Source organism: Heliangelus exortis, chromosome 1 (genome assembly GCF_036169615.1).
Source record: "Heliangelus exortis chromosome 1, bHelExo1.hap1, whole genome shotgun sequence".
In the NCBI taxonomy this organism is placed as follows: Eukaryota; Metazoa; Chordata; class Aves; order Apodiformes; family Trochilidae; genus Heliangelus; species Heliangelus exortis.
In genome coordinates, this window is record NC_092422.1 from 12,913,542 (window position 1) to 12,929,324 (window position 15,783).

The following is a 15,783-nucleotide window of genomic DNA, read 5'->3' on the forward strand; positions in this document are numbered from 1 at the left end:
CATCCCATGTGTCATACTTTCTAGTGTTTCCTACAGTCTGGCTTTTTCCACTTTATTTTCCTTCTTATCCATCTTTCCCAAGCACTTCCCAATCTTACCATTCCCTTTGTCGACTCCTCTTCTGGTCTGAACTTCCATTTTCCCCCTAGCTGCCAGGCATTACTTTTCACCAGTCACCAGGTAGTTCCAGTCTGTCCTGTCCCAGTCTTTTCTGAGTTTCCTGTATACTCTCCCAGCTGATATTATTTTGTCTTTGTCCGTTGCCAGCACCCTTTGTTTTCCAGAAGCCTAAATGCATAAATCTACTTCCCTGCTCTTCACAGATCTTGCTCTTCTACTTTCTATATTTAAATCAGGTTTCTCTGTTTCTTGGGCCCAGAGCAACGATTGCTGAAAGAATGGAAAAAACTGTTCCTTGCTCTCATGTGGTGCAGATTCAGGTCTCTAATCTAAGGTTATCTGTGCCTAAAGCTTTGAAGATAGAACACAAGATGAAACCTTGATTATTATAAGCATGATAAAAGTCCTGGTTCTGACATAAAGGATGCATCTGCTCTATAGGTTTCAAGTCAGAAGCTTTTGTGGACAATAGGTTCTTTTTGGGGAAAAAAAAATGTTGTTACTGATTTGATTCAACATAGACAAAACAAAGGATATGCTTTCTCATCAGAGGCTGAATATATGATTTTCCTTGTGTTTTAAGAAAAACTTCTGTCAGGCACATGTTGTGAAACGTCTCCACCCAAGATTTTGCCAAAGCAATGGGTTACTGCACAGAGTATCTTTGAGTAGTTGTCATCCTCATAAAAACTGGGGCTGTCAGGTTCTGTACACTAGCTTGATGCCTTCCTTCAGCCATAAAATGCTCAAGTATTTTCTTTCTTTTTTCCTAAGATGGCTTCGAAATGGAACTGAAATCGACATTGAAAGTGATTATCGCTTCAGTTTAATCGAAGGAAGTTTAATCATCAACAACCCCAGTGAAATGAAGGATTCTGGACAGTATCAGTGCTTAACCACCAACACGTTTGGCAGTATTTTAAGCAGAGAGGCTCTTCTTCAGTTTGCATGTGAGTAATGGGATTTTTTTAACATGGATAAATCAGATATACATTGCTTGATAAGGCTCTAAATTGTACTTTGAACACATTATATAAGTTACACTGTCCACTGAGTTTGTTGGTATAGGATCTCAAAATGAGAAATTAGAAATAAAATATTTAGTGGGAAAGAGTGGTTTTCTGTGACTTTCAGGGAAAATAAATAGTACTTGATCCCAAATGCAATTTTTAATGATGTGCTTGAGCACTCCAGAATGATATATTTCATTTATTGATAGTTTCCTTACACATGTACCATTTTGCGACATTATCTGAGCAGAAAAGAAAGAACTGCAAACTTAGGAATAGTGTGGGATAAATTGACTAAATATCTATGGGATAGTAGGTACCTACAATTATATGGGCAAGCATAGTTTTGTGTGCATATGCATATATAAATATACATGGTTTCTGCCCATATCTATTTATACATATCATACATATGTTCATACATTATGAGGCAGAGTTGTGGTTTGTTTTTTTTTTTTTTTTGTAGTTGTTAATGTAAACTGAAAATGTCATAGCTTTTCAAGTCATTTACTACAATATACTTTCCAGAAGCTATCAACAATTCATGATCCCTAGTAAATTATATGATCTGTTTATAGCTTGTGTTTTTTCAAATATACTATCAGGGAAAACAGAACCAGAATTTCAGATGCTCTACCTCCAACCCTGACCTCCTTTAGCACTTTACAGGTTAGCAATCAACAGCTTCCTAGAGCTTTACCTGAGTAAATTCTACAATGAAGCAGTGATGCAAAAAGAACTCCATCCTGATTTCTTAGATCTTGCTAAAGATAGGACATTACCAATAAATCTGAGACAGATCTTCATATAGGAACAATTGGAAAACAGTGGGGTTAAGTACAAGTTGCAAACTTGCATGTCTACCAACAAGTGTTGATGTAAAGATTCCCCCTCAGTCCCCGGCTCCCTGTTAAAGTCAGACCTCTCAAATCTAAAGCTTTAGTCTTATCTGTTTCTGTAGATACCTGTCAGAATATTTGTTTGCAAGATCTTGGTACCATCCATCGGAGCTGGGAGCACTGCTGATACTTTTTTTCTCACCTCAGGGAAGTATGTTTCAAAATCTGAACATCAAAATAGTGGTCTTATCACAGTATTACTGGGCCTCAGACTTAAACATAGCTCTGAGGGAAAAAAAAAAAAAAGGCAAAACAGAAAAAGTGAGAGCTGGACCTCAAACAAAGAAGGCCTAGGATTTTCAGTAGCTAGATCCTCAGTTCATTTAGAACCCATGAAATAACTTATAGTCTCAATGTTATCTCCCCCAATAAAATGGATGTAGATAAGGTTGGAAAAAAAATACTGAGAAACAGGAGGTTGCATTTGGTCAGGTTTTTTACTTGTATTATTTTTGTATTTCACACCTGCTTTTGAAGATATCAAGATACCAAAACCGTTTTACTACAATGGCTTCAATGGGATTTCTGTTCATTAAAATATTTACTTGGAAATTGTAAATGAAGACTTCTCAGGAGGAATGCTATCTGAATGAGCTGATGTATATCAAACGATGCTTTTATAAATACATGTGAATCTTTAAAAAAGGGATAGAAAGTCGTAAGTGCTTGAACTTCATTTGGAAGTTTGTGAGGAATTTTAAGTTTCATACGCATTCGTAGTCCAACTGCTTTGCAGCATGATACTTTTTCTTCCATTCTTGATTTAATGCTAATTCAAATCTCTTATCATAAATGGCTGACGTATTCCCATTGAAATAATATTTGGATCATAGAAGCATGTCATAGAATCCTAGATCCTAGAATGGTTTGGGTTGGAAGGGACCCTATAGATCATATAGTTCCAATCACTGTTAATAGGTGGGGACAGCTCCCACTAGAACAGGTTGCTCAAAGCCCCATCCAGTGTCCCTGAACACTTCCAGGGAGTGGGCAGCCACAGCTCCTGTGGGAAACCTGTGCCAGTGTTGCACTATCTTCACAGTGAAGAGTTTCTTCGTAATTTCTGACCTACATCTACCCTCTTCCAGGCTGAAATTATTCTCCATTGTGTTGTCTCTACATGCCAAATTGAAAAGTCCCTCCCCAAATACTCTGTAGCTTCCTTCAGGTGCTGGAAGGCCACTATGAGATCTCCCCTGAGCCTTCTCTTCTCCAGGCTGAACAACCCCAACCCTCTCAGCTTGTCTTCATAGGAGAGGTGCTCCAGTCTTTAATTATCTTTTTGGCCATCCTCTGGAACGGCTCTAACACCTCCATATCCTTCTTGTGTTGCGGTCCCCAGAACTGGGCACAGCACTGCAGATGGGGTCTCATGAGCACAGAGTAGATGGGGAGAATCACCTTCCTTGACCACTTATTTTGATGCAGCCACACTTATTTTAATGCAGCCCAGGATATGGTCATCATTCTGGGCTGCAACTGTACATTGCTGCTTCATGTTGAGCTTCTCATCAACCAACACACCCACATCTTTCTTTGCAGGGATGTTCTCAGTCCATTCTCCTCCCTATCTATAATTGTGCTTGGGAGTGCCCTGACCTGGGTGTAGGATCTTGCACTTGACATTACTGAAATTCATGAATATGGCATGGGCCCACCTTTCACCTGTCAAGGTTCCTCATGGATGGCCTACCTTCCCTGCAACGTGTTGATCACACCACACAGCTGGTGTTATCAGCACAGTCACTGAGGGTCAAACAACTCACAGTATAAATTGGTGTCACCATACTGCAAACTCCTAGCCACCTATCAGAAATTTATATCACAGAAATATTTTAGTCAATGAGATCTAAGATAAATTTGAAAAAAAAGATTTTTGTTGTGATTTTAGCTTTAAAGATACTGTTTTGAATGTGACCAAAATTTCAGATAACTTTTTTTGAAGCAAAGAATAGAACACTTTCATTATGATGTCCTTGGGGATAAAATATTTGCAATGGCTCCCAAAGTGATAATACTGTTTACTTCTTTTATACTGTTATATTTATTTTTTTATATACTGTTAATTTCATTTAGGAAACTAAAATGTGTTTTCACATGCTTAAAATTAAGATCTTTATGGTATGAAGGGTGATTTTATGATTTAAAACTTATTTTGGTAACTTCTTCATATCTAGAAAAACTTTTATAGTGTTATGAAATTTTCCACATTGAGATATTTTAATCAAATAGTGTATCAATCTCATTAATTTATAAGTCATTTTCTTATATCTGAATTCTAATTACCTGAAAAAACCTTGGATGAGGTAATATACAAGTAAATGGTCTTCAGACTATTTTTCACTCAATAATTAGCACTGAGGCCTAATACATAATACAGATAGGTAGAGATGGACTAGGAAGACATTAGCTTACATTGTTCTGAAATAAACATGGTAATTTAAAAAATTAAACGCCTGTAATTAAATACTGTAAGATAAAATTTCAGTATTGTTGAAACAGAACATTTTATAGTACTACTGTTAACAACAGACTTGTTTATCTCCAGCTATCTTCAGTATGAGTGAAAGTAAAGTGTCAAAAAAAGACTTTGGTACAGGTCCTAAGCTTGAAGTAACAGAAGTAAATTGAGCCAGGTAATTTTACCAGGTTCTAATGGCTTAAAGGGTTGTTTATATTTCCAAGGATAAACCAAGACGTTTCTGATTATGAGATTCAGAGCTACAGACAACGACCTTCATTTTCCCTTTCTTCAGAGAAAGCCATGAATACCAGAAGCTTAGAAACTTAACACTTTTCACAGAAAAATTTAAAAATTAAGTTGACTGACTTGCTTGAATGCATGGTTTGTACTGCTGTGGAAATTAGTTGCATTTTTGCAGCTGGAAGAGCTGTTCTTCTCATTAAAAAAGAAATGGCATACAGCTCAAAAGGAAGAGAAGAGGGACCATTAAGCAAGGCCTCTAACACTGCCTTTGGAGAAAAAGCATGTGCTGTAATGTGCCTATGCAAAATATCACAAAACTATTATATTGGCTTTAGCTTTCCCACAATTGCCTGGTAAAAAGCCCAGTTATGGTTATGATCATGTAGTTTAGCATTGGTGATGCATTACAAATATAAAAGTTTGTGTACTAGATCACTTACATATGTGTGCATAATTGAATTAGGACTTTGAAATACTTTTACAATGTATTTGGATTTGAAAGATAGATACAATTAGTGTGGTTTATACATAGTTAGAGATATAACACTTGAAATATCCTGCTGTGTTATTTCATGGAGCAAAGCTGAACATCCAGTTATATGCAGTTAAAGGCCTGCTAAAAGCTCTATCATAGCAAATATTTATGAATACTGAAACACAGGAAAATTTATCATTTTTCCTCTCCTTTACATTTCCTATGATCTCTCATGTCCAAGGTCATATTATTTTATGCTATTTGAAGAAAGAAAAGGAAAAAAAAACACCTAAAGGCACCCCATGCCATAATATAAATTGAAGATAAATGTGTTTTTCAATAAAAACAAGTATTTTTTTAGGAATTTCTTTAATCTTCAGTAGGGTTCCATATATAAAAGGTAAGGAAAAAAAAGTGCAAACACTGAAAAAATGTCAAGAAAATAATAATTCTTGATCACAAAAATCATGTTTACTCAGATTTTTGCTGATAGATGAATAATTGCTAAATTTTTCAACCCCTCTTACCATTAATGATTTTTTTCTAGGTTTTGGTGTGGCTAGCTCAGTGGAAGAGTTATTAAAATCCCAGAAATATCTATAAATTTTCTGCAGTTAATGGAAATTGAAAAGGGACGGGTACTTATTCTAGGTTCAGTTTTTGCTGCGTTCAAAAATTACGTCTATATTTGAAGGCAAGAGCATTAGTGAAGTAAAGCAGCCAAAGATATCATTGCTGCAAGCACAAACCCAATTTTATTGAACACCTAGTAATTTTAAAGAAGTGCAAGATAATATGAAACTTAATAACAAAGTCTAAAAGTTTTATGAAGTAACTTGCACACTAATCATGTGATATTAGGTGGTTTTAGTTTTGTCTCTAATCTCCTCTCATTTCTGCTGTCAGAAATTTGTATGACCTGAAAGAAGGATTTAAAAATTAAACTTTAATATTATTCTCTCAGTGATGGTGACTTTTGGCATCTGTACATGAGCTAAAAACCAAGTCAGTGACCTGAATCACTTGAGAAACTGAAAAAAAATAAAGAGATTCCAAATTTACTAAATGTACCTGCCTTACTGCAGAGCACCTGTGTATTTTGGTGTTGGGTTCCACATCCTCTCTTTGAAACACTTTCCCACATAGATGTTCAAACCCCTTGTATATATCTACTTTGCAATTCTGCAAATCTAGCCCTTTCTTTTGTTAAAAGAATCAGACAGAATTTCAAACAGAAAAGTATGCATTTTTCATATAAATATTGTGGAAAAAATGAAGCTTAGACTCAAATTAGATATTTTTGTTTGTTTAAACTTTGGAAAACCAAGTTATCTTGTTTATGCAATGATCCTTGTTTATAGAAACATTCAGCTTATACAACTGCCAGTTTATCCAACTAAGTTCTACGGTGCAAGATGCTAAGAATTTTGGTCCTAGTCTAAAAATATATTTAATCTTAAAATATTTGCATAATCTTTTTGAAGCTGATGGGATGATGTACGTGCTTAAAATTAAGCCCATGCTTACATTCTTTGTTGTTGTTAAACATAAGAATTTCTAAAGCAAGAGCTGAAAGAGTCTGTATGGGTTTGTTACCATAGTGTCATCATGACAGACATATAATAGGTTTAATTAAGATTTCTGCCATTCATTTCTTGATCCTTCCTTTCTTAAAGTGAATAAATATCTTAGAATAATAAATTTCATGCCTTAAAAATAGCATAACTCATTACAGCTCCCTTATCCAACAGTTCTCAAAGAAGATTTTCTACAGAAAAAATAGATCTGGATTCATCATTATAGCTGTGGTGAATCCTTGATGAAAGACTGCCTTAGACCTTGCTTTAAATAGGTGAATCTTGCATCCAAGTCTGGCAGCAAATCTGGAGAAATAAATAAGAATGACACTTAAGCGATTAATACACCATCCACTCTTTATGACTAGAATGGAAAAATGAATGAACATTTATCCAGTGTTCAAAATTCCCAGCAGACCAATAGTCAATTATCCCAATAAGTAAATCTTATGGGAGATCAGGAGGGATATCCACTGAGAGATTCAGGATAAATAATGCACATCATGTGTCCTGGAACTTTCATTCCACACAAAGCATGCAGCATATCTTCAGAACTGGTTTTCTAACCCTATCTAGACTGACTTGTCTATGATAGTATAAGAACAGCTGAGAGCTCTGGTAGATTGGATATGTGTATTTGTCACTTTAGTTCTGCTTTTGAATCTAAGAATTGCAGTAAATTTCTATTTTTCTACATCAGCATTAAAATAAAACTACCTTTACTCACTTTAAAGAGCAAAGGAAACCCAATTCTTTCTTATCTACAAAAGTAAATGTTTTCTTTCCTTGAAGACAAGAGAAGAGCGAGGAAAATCTCTTTTATCTTCTCTCTGCTCTCTTGCACCATTATCTTATTGGTTCCAAAAGGGGCACTGTAAATTGAACATACCCTGGCACTGAGAACAAATCACATGGAAAAGTTCACATCCATGCCTCTAAACTCAGCTGCACATGAAAATCATTCCGAGGGTTGGCACTCAGGAACATGGGAAGACTGAACTAACCAGCACTGTGTTCCAGAGATATTCTGTAAGGCAAAAGCATTAGACTTTGTTCTCTTGAAAGAAGAGGGTTCCTCTGTGTCTGTCCTTACAAGCAACTAGCTCATTCCTTCACTTGATTCACTTGACTTTTCTGTGGTGAAATTAAACATTACCTCAGCCTGTGAGAAGGATTTTGACAAAGATTAGAGCTAAAATTCAGTGTGTTCTAAAGCAGCAATCCAGTAGCATTTATTCTTTTGCATGCTAGCATTAGAATGACAGCAGCTTGAAAAGTTGAGGTCAGACCCCTAATTAGCTACTATACATCAATACAGTGTAAATTTGATTATCATTACAATAAGTCACTATCTTCTGAAGAGCATATCAATTCTAGATGTACTCCACTGAGAAATATTTATTGTCTCCTTCTATTTGAACTGCACATAAGCATATCTTCAACCTCATTGATGCTCATATCCATCAAACACCAAAAAAGTTATGATTTTTCAAAGCATTCAAATGGAGACATTAATCTTGTCAAGTTCATTTATTGCTTCATAAGTTTTGATGCTAAAAAAGTATTCTGAGGTTTAATTTCTGCTCAGTCTTTGAAAAAATACTTTGAACAATGCATTCTATATTTTGTGTTCTATGCAAGCATTGATAGAAATCAGTAATGTAGGGAGACACAGTTTGAAAGGTAATTACAGCAGTCACTTAAAGATGCATAGTACATCCACTGACTTCTCATTTTAGCATTGTGCATTTTTCTGCAGTACTGTAAGGCTGATGTTTTACTGGCCCATAGCCTACTTACCTATTTTTCACACTCTGATCTATCATGTTAATGAACCATTAGTCTTGGCATTTAAGTATAGATCACAATAATTAAGAGTAGGATTACTAAATAGGAGAAATCTTCATAGGCTGGAAGAGAATTCCATGCCAAGACAAAAACACACTTTCTAAATTTCCTTTGCAAACACTAACACAGATTGAGTCCTGGCAATTGTTATGTCAGATCTCTATGTACAGCCTTCCAATTGTTGCAGGTTGGGGTGAGCAGTACCCTGCCCTCACTGTGCTTCCTATATGATGCTGACACAGCTGTATCGTAGTTTTCTTAACAAGATCAGTCTCCTGACCTGGTGGACAAATAAATTTGTCTGACAGGTTATTCTTCTGCTCATAAATGCAAGTGCACGTGTACTTGTGTTAGCACAAGGGAGAGAGGAGCACAAGGCTGGGAGGGAAGAAGAGGGAAGTAGATAGGGTGGTTAATCTGACCTACCCAGGAGAGTGAATATAAAAACAGTGAAATAAATTTTAAGAATACTTTTTAAACTCAGGAGGAAAAACTTCTACAAAAGAGCCGAGTTCTAGCTAAGATAATAACACTGCTCAGGAGGGATTAAGTTTAAGAAAAGCCTACAATGACTGAAGAAGATTGATCATCAAAGAAAACAACATCTGGAAGTTGTGAAACCTATGAATAAAATGACAATTAGCAGAAGTCAAGCTGAGTTAGACTCACAAGAGGAAAATGAAACACAGATAAGAATTTCAGTTTGCTTAATTAAAAATCACTAAGAAAAGAATGATATATGACGGGATAGAATTAAAGTTAATCTACATATGAGTCCAAATTCAATGGTTGCCTTTCTTTGGTTTTCCATAAGGACAGAGTAGCTTATACAGCTGATTCCATACGAAGCATGAGATACCAGAAACAGAAAGATATGCATTCACTTTGAGGATGAAGCAAGAAGAAAAGAATGGTAAAAGTAAGTCCACAGCTAAAACATACTAACTGATAAAAGTTGAGGCTTCTACAACATCCATGAGTTCTGTTAATGACATTTAGTACTTCAGTGATATAACTTAAGAACAATGTGTACTTCCAGTACCAATCTGTCATTTTTTCTTCCTGATATTTATATCAGAGTTCAGAATATAAGGCTAAAAAATGGGAAGTACTGTCACCATAGAAGTCGTATTCAGTTCTGTAATAATTACACATTTTATTTGTAATGTTTTGCATTCAGAGTGATGCAGAGGACAATATAATTGTCATTTTGTATAGCGTTTCTTGTAATTATTATGAGGATAAAATCAAAACGAGCTCCAAGAATAATTTCTCACTAGTGACAATCACATCAAAAGCATACTCTGATGACTTCCATATGATGATAATGAGAAGTCATGGCCAGACCTCTATGTGGTGATAATAGCTAAGTCCCCAAACACGATACCCTTACATTCAGTGGGACTGGGCACATGTCCATTGGCATGCCTGGACTCTGAAATTCATAGTTTCTTCTGTACTAGTTTTAAAAGTCAGGTATCAGAAATTTATTTTGTAGAACATAGTACATATATACAAAAGATAAAATTGTATCACAGAAATATTTTAGTAAATGGGACATAAGGTAAATTTGAAAAGAAAGATTTTTGTTGTGATTTCATATTTAAAATAAGTAAGATACTGTGTTGAATGTGACCAGAAATTTCAGAGAAATTTTTTTAAAGCAAAGAAAATATTTTCATCGTGATATCCTTGGGGATAAAAAGTTTATTCTAGTTCCCAAAATGATAATACTGTTTATTTCTTTTATACGGTTATACTTTATTTTTTATATAGTGTTTATTCCCTTTAGGAAACTAAAATGTGCTTTCAGATGCTTAAAATTAAGATCTTTATGGCATGAAGGGTGATTTTATGATTTAAAAATTAATTTGGAGACTTCTTCCTATCTAGAAAAAAAAATTTCGACATTAAGATATTTTAACCAAATAGTATATAAATCTCATTGATTAATGAGTCATTTTCTTATATCTGAATTCACTAATTATCTGAAAATAACCTTAGGTGAGGTACATGGTACATATAAAAAAAAAAAAAAAAATCCTCTCTAAAAAAAGATATTGTGAACTATCTCCATAACTATAAAACCCAAAACAAGCCATTTAATTAGGTTTCAACCCTATATCTCATCAAGCATGAAAATATGTAAAATTTCCCTCAGGATTCCATAAATATGTAAATCCTAGGCCCACCCACTTACCTAGTCCATACAAAACACTAATTAAAGTATAATACATCAAATCAGAAACTTAGATACAGTGTGTCTAACTACACATTAAATATTACACTGAATTGTATTGGACTTTCAAGGTCAAACATCCAAGCTATGAGAGATTTATCATTGTCTATTGAGTCCGAATTTTGCCTTGTATGCAAGAGTCCTACAATATAGATTTGTCATGCAATCACTTTTTTATGTTTCTTTTTTCATATTAGACCACCTAGACCCTTTCAGGTCACAGAAAAATTGCTGCTCACTTACCAAATAGTGTTCTGTTTTCTATTGTTCAGTGAAGAACCTCCCACCTTCATTAATTCAGACTATTCAAAACCTACTCTAAAGACAAAATTAATTTCCTCAAAAGCTTTTTATGGTGCTCATCTTTATAAGATCCAAGTGCATCACGAACACTGATACATTTATTGTTACTATGTCCCTGCTAATGGAGAAACTATTAGTATCTCCTTTTTATAAACGGAAACCAAAAACATGAATCAAAAACATTATTATAAAATATTCAGTAATTTGGAGATCTGTATATGAGCTCAAGAAATCTGTTTTTCCCATGTGCTCAGCAGAGCAAGAACTGATCACTCTCCTATTAATCACTCTTACCAATCTTTTCTCAGCCCTTCTATTAATCACATCTCAGTCCTCCATCTGGTTTCTGATCTCTCTTCTATCGATTATATCTCTGATCCTAGTTGTGGTTTCCTTACTTAATTAAAACATCTCTTTGAAAAGAAAAGGATAGGTAGATCTTTCTAGATCTCTTTTAGTCTCTGCATGCTCATTTTGTTATTGACTGCCATTCCTCAATCTCACATTTCTGCTTCCAGATTCCTAAGTTTCCTTTCCTGTCCATATTCAATGACTTCAACTATGGATGGATTTCTTGAGAGTAAAAATTCCATTAGCAGAACAAATTTTTTAATCAGAAAAAATATCTATGTCTTCAGGCTAAGGAACTTAAATTACTACTCCACTAGTTCTCATAAGCAAAATGGGTCAAGGTTTCTTATGTCCAACTGTTACAGTACATTTTAAGCAGCAACAGAGAAGTTCTACTGCTATTTTCTCTACTGTATTACTAAATTGTTACTGCAGAACCCACTATGGGGAAGGAGGTTCTCCTTGTATAGTATTCTGCCTGGAAAGTACTTTCTACTTAAATACTTCCCATTTATCAAATTCTTTGCTCTGAGGTCTCCACTCTGTCACCCTGTGACCTGTGCTTCAGTTGGTGATAGAAGGTTTTGAGATTTTAAGACTTTCAAGGTTTTTCAGACAAAATCTCTGAATTGTACTGCCAGGTTGCTGTGCTACTGTTTTTTCTGATCCCTGTCATTGCCTACTATGGTCCTTTACAGTTTACAAACAGGAGGTTATTGCTTCATCAAAACTGGAGCATAAGAAATTTATCATCATCAATACCTATGAAAACCCACAAATATGGATAAGAATTATTCTATGATTTTTCTATGCTGTTTCACTGCTGGTTATATAAGGTCTGATAATGTATACTAATGTGACATGAGGAAGTGGGATCTCTTTCAATTTTTAATTGACTCTTAAAACTGTTGCTACCCCACTGAACTGATATCTGCTAAAAATGTGGAAGAATCATAGACAAAATCTGTCATTAAATGTAAAAATTGAACCAGAATATTTGTAAGAAAATCATAGCTAGTTGAACAAAAGTTACCGACCATACTCAATACAGAGCTGTGCCCTATAAGAAAAAAAGTATGTTTTGAAACTGGGATACTAGTTTCACAGAAAATTTAAGTACTTTGCATTTTTTTAATAAAAATGTGATCTTTTAAATTATTTCTTTCGCAATAAAATTCCAAAGCAATATGTTTGGAGACAACAAAATATGGTGTTTTAATGATGTTAAATTGTTTTGTATACCTTGGTTTAAAAAAATCAGCATTCAACATGTATTCACCAAGGAGAAGTCATGCTTGATCAATCTGATAGTCTTCTGTGATGTTGTTGTAGACTTCTACTTCAGCTAGGCTTTTGACATCATCTCCCATAACATCCTCATAGGTAAGCTTAGGAAATGTGGATTAAATGAGTGGACAATGAGGTGGAACCAGAGCAGGTAGAATGGCAGAGCTTAGAGGATCAGTGGTGCAGAGTTCACTTTGAACCTGTAGCTAATGGTGTTCCCCAGGAGACAGGACTGGGTCCAGTCTTGTTCAACATATTCACCAATGGCCTGGATGAAGGGATAGAATGTACCCTCAGCAGGCTCTCTGATGATACAAAATTGTTAGGGGAGACTGATACACCAGAAGGCTGTGCTGCCATTCAGCAAGACATGGACAGGCTGAAGAGATGGGTAGACAGAAACCCTATGAAGTTCAACACTAGCAAGTGGAGGGTCTTGCACCTAATAAGGAACAACCCTATGTACCAGTACAGGTTATGGGCTGATTTGTTTGAAAGCAGCTTTTCTAAAGTAGCATAGAGTTTGTGTAAAGAAATTACATGGTATACAGAGAAAGATGCAGAGACCCCTATCAGACATTATTGTCTGGAGAGTATTTGTGTTTTTCTAGGTAATACATATAGACATATACCAGTGCCTAAATTGCTCATCTCTTTTTTTTTTTTTTTTTTTTTTTTTTTTTGGAGACATTCTATTTGAAAATAAAAATGAATCCTCACATTAGTTTTTCGTACATCCAATAAATTGTTCACAACCCTATCTAGTAAGCTTGCTTTGCAGTCCTTTTACTTCCTACAAAAGTGTTTGGAGATCAGTAAAATACATCCTGGTTTCTACTTTTAAATAGCTAAGCTTTCCATACCAGTTCTAAAGGAATCTTGTCTTTTATACTTTATTAATTTAGAGCCTAACATTCTGCAACAGTGTATTATAATGAAGATACTTTTCAATAGTCTACCTCAGCTAGTCAGGGCTGCCAAGTTTTATTGCTTTTTTTTATTTTAAAGTTATTGAGTATCCTGAAATAAGATGGGTATTCTAATGCATCGCATATATGTACTTGTTTATTCTTATCTCCTTTGATGAAAAACAGTCAAGGCAAGTGAATCAGTCACTGATGTAAAAATGCAAACCAAATGCTTTCTAAAAGCAAGAAATGCTGTTTGTGGTTTAGCAACTGAAAAATCTGAAAATTATATCTGTCATATATCTCCATGCTTTTGCTATTAATGGGCTTAAAATGCTTTTACCCACTTTAGCAGATACTGTTTCCAGATTGTAATTATGATTTATATCTTTTAAGCAAAGACTAATGATATGTCTTTTGTTGCTATGAAAATGCATGCAATCTAGGTTAGTGCTGCAATATGCTGGAAGACAAGTCATTTTGTAAATGTTTCAGATTCCAGAGGATTCTGATTCTGTTTTTTCTCAAATCTACCCTTCTACTGAGATGAAATATTTATACTGGAGTTAGTTCAATCAGGCAGATATTTTGTTTGACAAAATGGGTCACCTTTAGGGGAATTAACAGTTTGTGACCTACAAACTCATGTGAGGTTTTTTGTATTCTGCTCACTGAGAGTATCACAATATTGGCCAAGAATCAAAACCAATCATTTTAAGATCACTCAGCCCAAGAGAGCATCCAACCATGACAACACCCACTCTGTTCACAAGCAGTAGGTGCAGTGGGGTACCTTTACCAGTTGTGTCAGGAAGTTATCCTCCACACACTCCAGGAACCCCCAACACTTTCTCCTCTCTGCTGCACTGTATTTCCTCCAGACATCTGGTAAGTTGAATTCCCCCACAAAAACAAGAGCTAGTAATTGTGAGACTTCTTTCAGTTGCTTATAAAATATTTAATCTGTCTGTTTATCCTGGTTGTGTGGTCTGCAATAAGCTCCCACCATGATATCTGCCTTATCAGCCTTCCCACTGGTTCTTACCCATAAACACCCAACCTTATCATCACCATCATTAAGCTCCAGGAAATCAAAACACTTCCTAAGACACACAGACATTCCATTGTCTCTCCTTCCTTGCCCTTTTGAAGAGTTTGTAGCCACTGACTGCAGCACTGCATCTATGTGAGTCATCTCACCATGTTTCCATGATGGCAACTCCATCACAGTTTTGCTGCACAAAGTCTTCCACCTTCTCCTGTTTGTTGCTCATGCTGTGTGGATTGGTGTAGATGTCCTTCAGCTGGGTTATTGATCCTGACACATTTCAGAGGGGAGAAGCCCTAATTCCCAACTGATTTTTCACAGGCATTTTCATGTTTTCTAACCCATCAATAACCTTGTGTTTTGGCTGCTGTGTGGCTCTATGTCTCCTCCCCCCTAGGAAGACAGCAGACTGAAGGACCTTGCTAAGCACACCTTTCCAAAACTTTGTCTTGTCACCTCCAGGCTTATCTCCAGTGAGCCTGGTTTTGTCCCCTTTCCCCTTCAAGCCTAGTTTAGAGCTCTATTGATGAGCTCTGCTAACTCCTGGGAGTTCCCCTTTTGAGACAGGTGCATCCCATCTGTCAGCAGACAATGTTAAAAACTAGCTGGAAAGCACATTCCTCTAAATCAATGAGAGTAAAGTAGTAATAGTGATACTAAACTGGAATACTTTGATCCTAAACTGGAAAATAATAAAATAAAATAAAAAAAAAAAAAAAAAAAAAAAAAAAAAATCTGTGTAATTCAGGCAGGAGAAAATGGATATCATGGAAAGCATTTTCCATTAGTAACTGCATTTTGAAAAAGCTTTTCCAAGTATCTTCACTATAGTAAGAATGAATTAGGTTTTTTCCTCATTTAAGTCATTTGCTAACACAAATTTTGGGGAACATGCAGATATGAATAAGTAAACAAATAGACAGAGATTCATACACAGGTAATTTGTATATTAAAGACATTTCATTCTCTTCAGTGATAGTGACTATCACTGTGTGAAAGAGAAAGCTGAAA

The 15,783-nt window shown here is 35.4% G+C and overlaps 1 protein-coding gene across 2 annotated transcripts in view; it reads left to right on the plus strand.

The window, feature by feature from the left end:
• Positions 1-15,783, plus strand: part of CNTN5 (contactin 5) — a 590,995-nt gene that overhangs the window by 375,928 nt on the left and 199,284 nt on the right. For both annotated transcript variants that reach the window (XM_071734290.1, XM_071734300.1), the window contains exon 6: positions 895-1,070. In XM_071734290.1, coding sequence (XP_071590391.1) covers positions 895-1,070 — 176 coding nt within the window. The remainder of the gene's footprint in view (positions 1-894; positions 1,071-15,783) is intronic.